Source organism: Typopeltis vanoorti, chromosome 24 (assembly GCF_054136105.1).
Source record: "Typopeltis vanoorti isolate ZY-2024b chromosome 24, IOZ_Tvanoo_1.0, whole genome shotgun sequence".
Lineage (NCBI taxonomy): Eukaryota > Metazoa > Arthropoda > Arachnida > Uropygi > Thelyphonidae > Typopeltis > Typopeltis vanoorti.
In genome coordinates this window covers 4,159,698-4,172,220 of record NC_143572.1, presented here as the reverse complement: position 1 = coordinate 4,172,220, position 12,523 = coordinate 4,159,698, and the positions used below count along the sequence as shown (strand labels likewise).

At 37.9% G+C, this 12,523-nt stretch overlaps 1 protein-coding gene across 1 annotated transcript in view; it reads right to left on the bottom strand.

Annotated features, from left to right (window-relative positions):
• LOC150092894 (mediator of RNA polymerase II transcription subunit 13-like) overlaps positions 1–12,523 on the bottom strand; it is a 557,023-nt gene that overhangs the window by 152,961 nt on the left and 391,539 nt on the right. The window contains exon 16 of the mRNA XM_090414065.1: positions 10,044–10,205. Within this exon, the coding sequence (XP_090270191.1) occupies positions 10,044–10,205 (162 nt within the window). The remainder of the gene's footprint in view (positions 1–10,043; positions 10,206–12,523) is intronic.

Sequence of the window (12,523 nt, the reverse complement as noted above, 5' to 3'; positions counted from 1 at the left end):
CTGTTATTGCTCAATTACCACCTCCCACACTACTAACATCGAATTCTTGCAGTTTCTCAGGCCATGGCACTTCTCTGAGCAATCTCCTGATTTTTTACTAGCCTTATAATTCCACATATCCCTCCCCCCTCCTTAACTAAAAATTCTAGACATTTAGCCACTCTTAGGTCAAGACCACATGATCACTCTCACCAACTGGTGGTAATGTGATCATTTTGGTTACAGACAAATCTCTGATGCAATTACTAGATCTAGCATTCTCAAACCCCTGATACTTTCAATCACATGCTGCCTCAGGTAATTATTTCTTAGTCTTCTTCTTCTTCCTCCGCCTATCAGAAATCTGATCAAGTGGCCTGTTTTGGTTTCTGTCTAGTGTTTCATCAGTCTGTCTGTTGTAGTTCATCTTTCTGAGTATTCTATTGTATGCCATTCCATATAATAATGGGGTTTTTGGTAAAATATTACATATTCTTAGGGTTTTTTTTTTTTTTTGGTAACTATTGCTGAAGTTAATGTTTTGTTTATTATTCCATTTGCTTTGGAGAATTTGTCAATTTTTTTAGAAATGTCTAAACCTTCATTATAACTTAATTTATAGTCCAGATAATGACTTGCTAGATTATTTTATTGTCTATTACCATTTTAGTTCAGAAAGGCATTTTTCCTCTCAATGCTATAATGTTAGTTTTTTTTTTTTTCTTGAGAGATTGACATATTATACTGTTTTAGTATTAAATTCAGTTTATATACAGCTTTTTTGTAAAGTGTCCTCAGTAGTTTCAAATATTATTATTATTACAGGTGTTGTGTCGGAAAAAGTGATTATTCACTTTTAATGAGTGATCATATTTCCGACCCAACATAAGGTAACGTTAAATGCCATGGATATGGACATGCTTATGGCTCCAGAAGAAAATGTGCATCTTGGTAAGTCAGAACTGTGTCTAAACATTCTTGTAGATATTAAGTAAATTTTGAGAAACCCATAATGTAAATAAATAATGTTTGTGGATTATTTAACAGAGAAATGATTTCCATAAATACTGAAAGATGTATATAAGATAATACATGTATTGAGCCATGTCAAAAACAGTTCGTAGCTGCGGTAACCAATCGGCCGCTATGTGTGTGACGTAGCCACCAAGAGAGGGCGCTCACATGAGGTATATAGGTTTCGGAGCCGAATTCAATCGTTCTCTATTTTCTGTTCCTGGTTCCTGATTCCAAGTGCTGGATAGCTGTGAAGCTTGCCGCCGTGCCCGGCAAGATTCTCCCGTTGCTATACGGTGCCGCGTCAAGTGTAGCCACGTTGAAGGAATGCTGCCAGAAAGAGCCGTTGGTTAGCCATGCCAACGTATAAAACAGCGAAGAGGTGAATCTCTTTCGAATAGAATAGAAGTATGTCGCGGACGCCTTAAGAAATATACGGTGAGGAAACCCGGAAATCTAGTTAAGGAAGTCCAAATAATTACCAGAAAAGCAAGAACGGTAAGATGCAAGTTTTCGTATTAAATTGAATAATAACCAAAGAAGCCTTAAGAAACAGAACGTTAAGGAGCTCCATATAGTCAACTTCTACTGTAATCTTTTGGACATTCTGTCTATGTCTAAAGAGCAAGTAACACCCTAAGCTTAAGCTGAGCTGGGAACCAAGGCTTCGGACTGTTTATGTTAGAAGAAACATTGTTATTATTGTATTAAATTTGAACTTAAATATTAACTGAATTTTGGGGGAGAATAAAGCCAGAATATAAGAGAAAATATTGTCTCACGTGAATTTAGCAAGATGGAGTACGTCTAATATGCTTCACACCAGGATTGTAGAATGTATCTATGTATATGTGTTATTCCCATGAATGAGAACTGAGCAACTCAGTAGAAATTAACCAAGTCTGAATATAGTTATACAAAGAAGAGTGTGAAATTGATACCATAAGATTTTAGAGTAAATAATTTTGGATATGTAAATTTAAGAGGGGGAAATTCAGGCTCCTTAGAATTGAAATTTCTGACTAAAGTGTATATATGTGTTTTGTCTAAATAAATGTGTTTCTTTAATTCAAACCACATGAGTCTGTCATTGTTCTGAGAGTTGAGTTACCACTTGTTAAAATTCGGACCATGCATAATTAGTAGGGTAATCCATTAGCAACTAAAAAAGGGAGACCACGACTGCAAACCACTTGATCCCTATATTGCTTTTCAGTAGCTTAATATTGTGTCTCAGACTTCAGTTACCGGCTGGCGCAGTCGACTTAAAGAATATAAATTTGTCGGCAATGGAAGAGCTGAAAATAAATAAGAATAGTGAATAATATAAAATATAATAAATAAAGAGGAAGTACAAGACATAACACAGGCAACTCCAAGGAGTCCTTAGACTCATTGAGGGAGGCCCTAAACATCATGCCAAGAACTCAAGAATTTAGCATTCGCACAGTATCTATCATACTTTGCTTTGAACTCATTCACAGACATGGCACCCACAACAGACTCTGGCAGCTTATTCCATTTATTCATCACTACTGTTTACTTGGCCATCTGCAAAGACGAAGACAAAATTATTTTCTATATTATTATTATTATTATTATTGTTCCGGGAAACTCCAAGGAGTCGACAGACTCATCGAGGGAGGCCCTAACATCATGTCAAGAACAACTATTCAACATTCACACAGTATCTATCATACCGTGCCTTGAACTCATTCACGGTCGTAGCACCCACAACAGACTCTGGAAGCTTATTCCACTCATTTACCACTCTCCAAGTAAAGAACCTAGCTCTAACACCTTGTCAACCACGCTCTTGCCCAGCTTCCATTCATGGCCCCTAGTCCTCCCACCACCAGTCATATTTTCAAAAATATCTTCTGGATCAATCTTATAAAAACCCTTCAGTAATTTGAATGTCTCAATCATATCACCCCTCCTTCGCCTATCGTCCAATTTCTGCAACCCACAAATCTTCAACCTATTCTCATACGGTTCATTCCACAGACCTGCTATCATCTTGGTCACTCACTCTGGACCCTCTCCACTTCCTCCCCATCACGAAGAAACCCTGGTGCCCATAACTGGGCACAGAAGTCCAGATGGGGTCTTATCAAGGCTCGATACAGAGTAACAACAACAACTTGTTCGTCTCTGCATGTTAAAGTATTTTTCAGAAGCCAAGTGATTTGGTGAGCTGTTTTAGTTACTTTTGCAATGTGCCCCCTAAACTTCAACTCCCTATCCACCAACACTCCCAAATCCCTGGCCTCATCAATCTCCTGGAGTATGGTTCCACCAATGCGATATACTGCTGCTATTCTTTTCACCCCAAAGTGCATAACCTTACACTTTGCCACATTAAATTGACATCCATTTTTCCTAGCCCAGTCCTCCAAACTATCCAAATCATCCTGTAAAATTTTGACATCCTGTGCACTCACAATTGCTCTACCCAACTTTGCATCATCAGCAAACAAGTGAATACTTCCTCTCAGATCCTTTCCAATATCATTGATGAACAAATTGAAAAGCAGTTGTCCAAGAACAGAGCCCTGTGGCACTCCACTAGTCACAAGACGTCTTTTAGACTCCACTCCTGAATAAACCACTCTTTGATATCTCTCCTTCAACCACCCTCCTATCCATCTCACCAACCCTATATCTATACCCATTTGCTCCAGTTTACTGATTAGGGCTCCATGTGGTATCCTATCAAAGGCCTTGGCAAGGTCCACTAGTATCACTGTAAACCCATTACCCCTATCCAGTTCAGCCGTCACTGTGTTATAAAACGTGAGCAAGTTACTGAGGCATGATCTACCCTTCACAAAACCATGTTGTCCCCCATACAATATCCCATTTTCATCTATCCAATCCTGTATTCTTTTCTTGACTAATTTCTCTAAAACCTTGAAAATGATTCCTGATATGCTAATCGGTCGGTAATTTACAACAGCAGTCTTGGAACCACCTTTATGCAGAGGAACTATTTCCCCCTCTTTCCACCCGCTCGGGACTAACCCAGACCCGAGACTCAAATTAAACAAAATGGTCAAGGGTACTGACAATTCTTTAGCTGCTTCTCGTACAACACGAGCTGGTATACCATCCAATCCCACAGATGTATTGACATTGAGGTTATGCAATAGACTACTCACCTCCACTTCTTTCACCACAATTCCCGTATAATCTACTGGTTTATTCGTTTCTGCAATGTCACCACCTGGATGATATACTCTTGCAAAGTGCTCACTCAGTAACTCAACTATCTCAACTGATTCAGTTACCTCCCTACCATCGACATTCTTTAAAATCAATCTGCCATGTACATTTTTCCTTTTACTTGCTACATATCTAAAAAACTGTTCAGGATTCTCTTTAGCCTGCATGGCCAATGTTCTTTCGTAATCCTTTTTTGCTTTTCTTACCACACTCGTCACCCTTCTGGCCTGCGCTTTATACCGTTCATGTGCCTGCCGGTCACCCTTCTCCTTAAATTCCCTCCATAGTTGTTTCTTTTTTTGCAGTTCAAGCTTAATGGTGTTATTCATCCATTTAACCCCTACTTGATTTATTATTCGGACTCTAGGTATACAGTTAGCCATTGCTTCATGCAAGCACTTCTTAACTACCTCCCATGCACTATCAACTTCTAGTCCTTGCAGTTGTACATGCCATGGCACTGAACCAATCAAACTCCTAAGCATGTCATACTTTCCAGCCCGATAATTCCACATGTATCCTGTCTTAATTGAAAATTCTACACCTTTAGCCACCTCCCAAGTTAAGACCCTATGATCACTCTCACCGATTGGTGGCAATGTGGTCATATTTGTTACAGCCAAATCCTCAGATGTAATTACTAGGTCAAGCACTCTCTGACCCCTAGTATTTTCCATTACATGCTGTCGCAGATAGTTATCCCTTAATAACCGCATAAAATCCAGTTCCTTCCTCCTGTGGGTCCTCTCCTCACTCCAATCAATGCGACCATAGTTGAAATCTCCCATAATAATCACCCTCCTTCCACCCATTTCTTCTATTTGCTTGTGCATACTGTCACCACCATCTTTTCCATCACCTGGTCTATAGCAGCACCCAATTGTATATTTAGTTCTGCTAGCCACAATCTCACACCAAATGGCCTCAAATGTGCTCTTTTCTCTATCCTGCAATTCAACTTCTATTCTCCTTGGCTGGAGCTCATCAGCTATTATCAACAATACTCCTCCCCCCATTTTATTCTCTCTGTCATTCCTGAACACACTATACCCATCACATTCAATCGCACTAGTTATATCATCTACAGTCAGCCATGTTTCACTAATACCTATAACCTGTGGTCTGGAAGTGCCAACCATGGCCAAAAACTCTTCCTTCTTGTTCCTAATACTCCTAGTATTAGTGTACATGAATTTAAGACCCCCATTAGCCCCAACCCTACCTTGATGCCTTATATTAACTATCCCACTCAGATTTGTTGTCCTTATTTGCTCTGGCATATTATATTCATTCTTACATTCAACTGCCTCCATAAGGACTGCATATCTACTCCCCCCCCCCCCCCTTAACAAATCTAGTTTCCCTGAATTTGCACATCCACTACATTCAGCAGCACTTTCTCAAGTCTTCTTACACTGTAACCATTCAAATGTAAGCCATCCATCTTATATAGATCCTTTCGCCCATCAAACTCACTCCACACATCCACAAATTCCACACCACTCGTCATACATAACCCACGCATAAAGTCATTCGCAATTATGGCCCTCCTTTTAAACATTTCACTGTCATACCGTGGCAAAAGACTAATCATTCTAACTCTCTCACTCTTTTCTTTTGCTACCTCAAACAATTCATTCAGGTCTTCTATCATTTCCATTTTATCTCCTTTCAAATCATTCGTACCTGCCGCAACAATCATTTCTTTCACCCTTTCCTTTTGCTCTCTAATAGACTCAGTTACGTCCTTTATGGTCGCACCAGGTTGGTACGATTTTGTCAAATCCTCTACTAACACACCTCGTACTAACGAGTCTCCATACAGCACTCTATCCTTCATTTTGTTCATGTTCACATTCATACGTCTATTTTTACTGTCATACCTTTTATTATTGGTTGGTTCATTCAGTCTACTTTTGTTCATGCACTCTAGCTGCTGTTTTGCTCTTTCTATCGCACTATTCAACAACGTGATCTCACTCAATGCATCTATCTCATCTTTTTTATTCTCTGAGAAACCATTTATACTATCATTCACACTTTCTACATTCACACTCTCACAATTTTCATGTACAACCTTGCCGTTTCTTGTCATATCCCTATTTCCTTCATTCTGAAGGTTGACAAAAATATCACACTCACGATCCGAAATACACTTCAATTCCTCATTCTCCCTACATTTTCTACACACATTCAATCCTTTATTATCATCTAACCACACTCCGACCGCACTCCGCAAAGCGTACATTTCACAGCTAGTACACTGACTCATTTCTTTTATACTACCGTTCTTTGATAAGGATGGCGAACCATCATTACTGGCCGCCATTTTCCTTCGCACTGGTGCCATACTTAAAATACATGTGGTAGATAGTAATTGATCCTCACAGTTTAGCTTTCAACTCAGAGAAAAAATTTTCTCTCCTCTTCATTCATTTTTGTTCACTGTTGTCTTTTAGGGCAATCTCTTACATTCTATCCAAAATTCTAATCCAAGAGTCCTGATTCAACAGAAAATGCATGAAAACAGTTGAAAGAAAACTCAGCTTACTTCAAGTGGCTTGCAACAAGAACTCCAGCTTCATACTGAACCCATGCTGACATGATAAATGTAAAACAATCATCAACAAATCGAAATCTGACTTCATAAAGGCCAATAGCAGAAAATTCATTTGCTATTCAAATGGAATCCATTCCTTCCAATCATTTGCAAAGACCATCAGAAGCAACTTTTGTTCATCCATGTTTCTATCTCCTCTCATCCAGACCTGCATCTAAAGATAAAGCTAACCTCCTGAGATCTCTTTTACCTTTAATTTCTACATAGATAACCAAGCAAATCACCTTTTACCTACCAGAAAGTAAGCAGCATATGCTTCTTGTGGCTTTTCAGCAAAAATTATATGAGAAAAATAGTAAACAATTTGGACACTAAAAAGTCTTCTGGTTCCAAAGGAATCATATGACCAATCATCATCACCACCTCAAGTCACTCCAAAATAATGAAATAAATCATCAACAGTCAAATTCTACACTAGCTAGAGCCCCCACCAGCTAATAAGCAACCACCAGTATGGATTAAAAAACTAGGCATTCTTTTCTGCTCAAGATGCTATTCTACCCCCCCCCCTCCAACTACTAAATCTATACAAATTCCAAAGCTGTCCATCTTTTAGAATACTGCTCACATGAAGCTATCCATGAAGCTTCGTGGGATGATGATGATGCACCTGAAACCTCCCTTAAAAATTTTTGATTGTCCAGGGCAGAGCAATTTGATTGAGAGAAGATCTCTCCTTCACAGACTCACTTCAACTTCTATCTCACAAATGCACTGTTTGAACTCTGTGCCTCTCAGATACATTCCATGGTTGCTGTTTCAGTGAAATGGTAATCATCATTCCTTCACTTTCTGTTGGATCTGTTAAAACAAGAGTAGCAGCTGCTCACCATCCATTTTTATCTGCAAACATATCAAACCTACTTCTCCTCCTCATTTATTCTGTTTTATTATTTTTTTTTTATGTGGTTTCCACCCATGAAAGGTTATGTGCAAACCTATACTACTTTTGTATTGTGGATGGGTTGAGAACAATTTTTTAAAAAATTTTTTTATCAATTTTATGTCTTTTGTATTTTTTAAGTTATTTTTTACAAGTTCGGAAACCCCGCTCTTGAGATCAAATATGGAATGATTTCAAACCACTTCAGGTCCCCAATAAGCATGGCAGTGGTTTCATAACACACAATGAAATTCATCTCCTACCTAAAGGCAATTACAAACATCCATGCCCACAGTAGGATTTGAACCTGCAACCTGTTGGCTGGAGAGCAGATATGCTAAACACTTATCTCTCTACTATGGAACAGCCTACCTCGTAGTGTTTCCCAACAACTATAATCTCCAACTTTCAGAAAAAATGTCAACAGAGTTCTTCTTTCTCAATACTGACCTGCAGTCCATACATGGCACTGATGTGCTATAAGTTATAAATACAAACTCTCAAGTCAGTTTGTCCATTTTTAAAAAACACCTGTTATTCTCAATATAAATAAAATATTGGCTCACATTTAGCTTTCTTAATAACCATTGGCATTAAACTGCAGTCATATTTTTTGTTTATAGTCACTGAATTTTCGTTTTTTTTTAATCAATGTTATTAATTTTATAAAACAGTTCTTTGTAATTTATTGATTCAAAGATCTTGTCTGGGCATCATAAAAGGTCTAGCAGAAAACCAATGAAATAAAATTCATATAAAAATACATATTCAATTAATCATCTGGATACATCACGGTCACCTTCAAAGTAGTAACTTCTCTGCATGAAACACTCTGATTCCAATTTTCCTTCCATGTATAACAGAATTCGAAGTCCTCTTCTGTTAGCTCATTAACATCCAAAGACCTGTGACCGCCCCTCCCATCCTGGTCTTGAGCCTGGGTAAAAGAAAAAAAGGCACACAGAGACAAGTCAGGTGAGTATAGCAGCTATTCCAATGCCAGAAAATGCATTGTCATGATGCAAGATCCAATCATTTGCAATCTCTGGATGCACCTTTGCAATTGTTCGAGGATTCCTTTGTAGTAAATTTGATTGACAATCATTCCAGGATGTGCAAATTGTCAGCAGATTATGCCATACAAAAAAAAAGATAACAATCATGATTTTCGTTTATGGATTTGCTCATGCTTTTATCTCCTCTTCCAAATACATCTTGCACTGTTTAAACACTTGAGCACATGATAAAGAATCATTACTATATGTCCGCTTAATTTTATGAAACATTCGTAATTCAGTTTAACACAACATTTAATTGCACAGTGTTGTTCAATATTTTGCTTCTCCAAAGAGAAGCAAAATAAACTTACTAAAAGCACAATGACTCAACAGGTGTTTACTCTACCAAAGAGAAGCATACTGATGGAAAGAGCAGGAATCACTCAAACATACTATGTCATTGTTGGTTCGACAATACAGACAACTGTCGCAATAAAAAAAAAAAAAATCTCATTGCATTTCTGTAATGAATTCTGTAATTTCATTACAAGCCCTCATATATATAAAATAATGAACAAGGATATGTATGCCAATATTTGAAGTTGTGTTTATGTTTGCAATTCATATTACTATCAAATAATTTATTTTCAGTTGATTTCACCATGATTTTTTTCTGAATTATCTTGAAATACCTTTTTTAAACTTCCAAAAAGTATAAAAGTCAGAAATATTATTTATGACAGTGCATACCTCTTCCTGCTAACTTGTGAAACTATTGTCAAGTAAGTGGACCTGAAACCGTGTAAGTTGCTTCATCATCATCTTTAATTAATGAAAATTTCATGTTGATATTCAATGTTTGAGCAATTGAATATACTAATCACAGAGAAAACTGAGAACATAACTAAGGAAATTAAATGAGAATTGTGATAACTTTTTGGATAGAATTATCACAATTCTCATTTAATTTCCTTAGTTATGTTCTCAGTTTTCTCTGTGATTAGTATTTTCAATTTCTCAAATGTTGCTCCTCACTTTAATGTCACCATGAAATTTTCATTAATTAAAGGTGATGATGATGATGTTTTTCAAGTGCAAAAAGCATTTCTTTAATAAACACATATAATAAAGGATAATTTCAACTGCACATTTTCAGTTTTTCTCTGTTAAAAAGAATAAATAAAACTACGTTTGCAATTCATATTACTATCAAATAATTTATTTTCAATTGATTTCACCATGATTTTTCTCTGAATTATCTTGAAATACTTTTTTTAAACTTCCAAAAAGTATAAAAGTAAGAAATATTTATGACAGTGCATACCTCTTCCTGCTAACTTGTGAAACTGTCGCCAAGTAAGTGGACCTGAAACCGTGTAAGTTGCTTCCCATAACATTTGGGTTTTCTTCTGAACAGCTTTCTGAAGCAAGGGTTGTAGTGAACGCAACAGTTGTACGATGTCGTAGTTACTTGGTGGCAGTTTAACTGGAGGAGGGAAAAAATCAAAATTTATAAACAGAATGTAAAATAAAGTATACAATTTTTAATGCTCCTAGAAATTTAATTTATGATATACCTGTTTCCTCATGATATACTAAGAATGAATGGGTAAAATATTGATGTTTATTTCCACGATCAATTTCCATAGCTGTTGCAATTCACGTTCAAAATTTTGAACAAAAATACTATGCAGAAAGAAGCAGGAATATAAATAAAGAATTTACTGATTAAAATTAATTATTTACAAGTTGACATTTCACTAGCTCCATCAGTGGTACTTGAACAATACACATACAGTGAAGACAGGGAATGAAATGACCTCAAGAACAAGGATAGTCATGTGCATGAAGGGCAGCATTCTTATTAATACTCAGAGGTAGGGTGGTGCATCAAAATCCAGGGAAGATCACACCATGAGTTCTGTTGCAGTTAACCAGGTTCTATAGAACTTCTCCAGCTTCTATCAGAGACTGTTCCTGGAAGCGGCACAAGCTCTACAGAATGCAACAGAACTGATGACAGTTTATTTATTTATGCTTATGCCTACATGAAAACTGGTAAGTGAAATGTACAATCACTATTTCCAGAAACAAATGATGAAAATCTTAACATATAAAAGTTCATTACATAAAAGGCACAACCTGCTTTCTAAGTCTTTCCTTTTTAAAAAAAAATATAAAGCAAAAGTAACTTGTCATAATTAAGCCAGGGACAATTATCGTCCTGCTGCACCAAGTATGACAAGGCTGCATGTTCTCACAACTCACAACATAAAAGTAGCTGTATCTGAGGTTTAAGTAGAGAGCAGTTGTGTCTTATGTGAGAAAACTTGATCCATTAGAGGAGGCCCATTTCACACTGCATCATCATCTTCTAACATGAGAAGTTCTGCTGATACTATGACGAGGACTATGAGAATAACTACGAGAATAACGTCTTCATGGTGAGATGGACCATGATCTTCTGTTTCCTCCATAACCACCACCATCATATCAACTACAGGTCAAGGTCCAGGCTGGAAAGCCAATTCAAGGCCCCATCCGTCACCTTGTGGATGCCTTCTAAGCCACCACTGTGAAGTTGGCGCCTTGGGCAGTCGTACACAATATGAGTAATCGTCTGAGCCACGGGAGAACAATCACAATAAGGGTGATCTGACAGCCCCCATTTATGTAGAAGATAGCCACATCTACCCTGACTAGTTCTGATCCTGTTTATGGATGACTAAATCTTCCTAGGAAGATCAAAACCAGGCTGCAGAGCACAGGGATCTTCTACCAGGAAGCCATTTGTTGGGAGATTGTTGGACCAGTATTCTCTCCATATGTCAGATATTGATGGCAGTGCAGCTGAAAAGAGTTCGTCCATGGACCAGAGAGGCTTTCTAGATTTGAGGCGAAGACTGGGTGGGTTTTTGAGAGTCTGGTGTAGGGGTAGGAGTGGGTTGCTCATTGCTAGTTAATCGAGGCTTGTCTTATCCATATGTGTGGTGGAGCAATGTTGGATAGAACAGGCAGCCAGGAGAGAGGGGTGCTTCTCACTGTCCCACTAATTGTGCGAATGGTAGAGTTCAGCTGGGTGCCTATAATGTTAGTGTGTGTACTTCTTTCCCAGACAGGGGCACAATATTCTGCTGCAGAGAATGTGAGGGCTAGTGCAGACAACATTAGGACTTCTGCACCACAACCCCAGGTTGTTCCAGCAAGCCTTGAAATGATGTTATTTCTGGTTTTAATTTTATTGGAGAGGTTGATGATGTGCCTTTTATAGGTTAGGCTTCTGTCCAGGCTCACTCCAAGGTATTTTGGGTGAGGCTCATGTTCTACTATTTTTCCTCAGAAGGAAAGGTTGAGTTGTCGATTCGCCTCTGCATTGTACAGGTGAAATACTGAGGACACTGTTTTCGTTGGATTTGGCTTCAAGTACCACTGCTTGAAGTTCCAGGGTGTTCAGGTCTGTATTCAAGGTTGATTCTAGGTTAGTAAAGGAGGAGGATTGATGTAGGATCGCTAGGTCATCAGCGTACATATACTTGCTTGATCTGGTATGAGGTAGATCATACACATAGATGTTAAAAAGTATAGGGGATAACACAGAGCCCTGAGGAAGACTGTTGTGAAGGAATCTGGGCCTGCGCTTTTTTCCACCAATATGAACCCGGATCTTTCTGTTGGAGAGAATAGATTCAAAAAGTTGTAGAGTTTTTTTACACTTCATAATATTTCCTAGTTTTAGGAGGAGGCCCCTGATCCAAACAGTGTCGTAAGCAGATGTTAGGTCAATGAAAGTGGCTCCAGATTTAA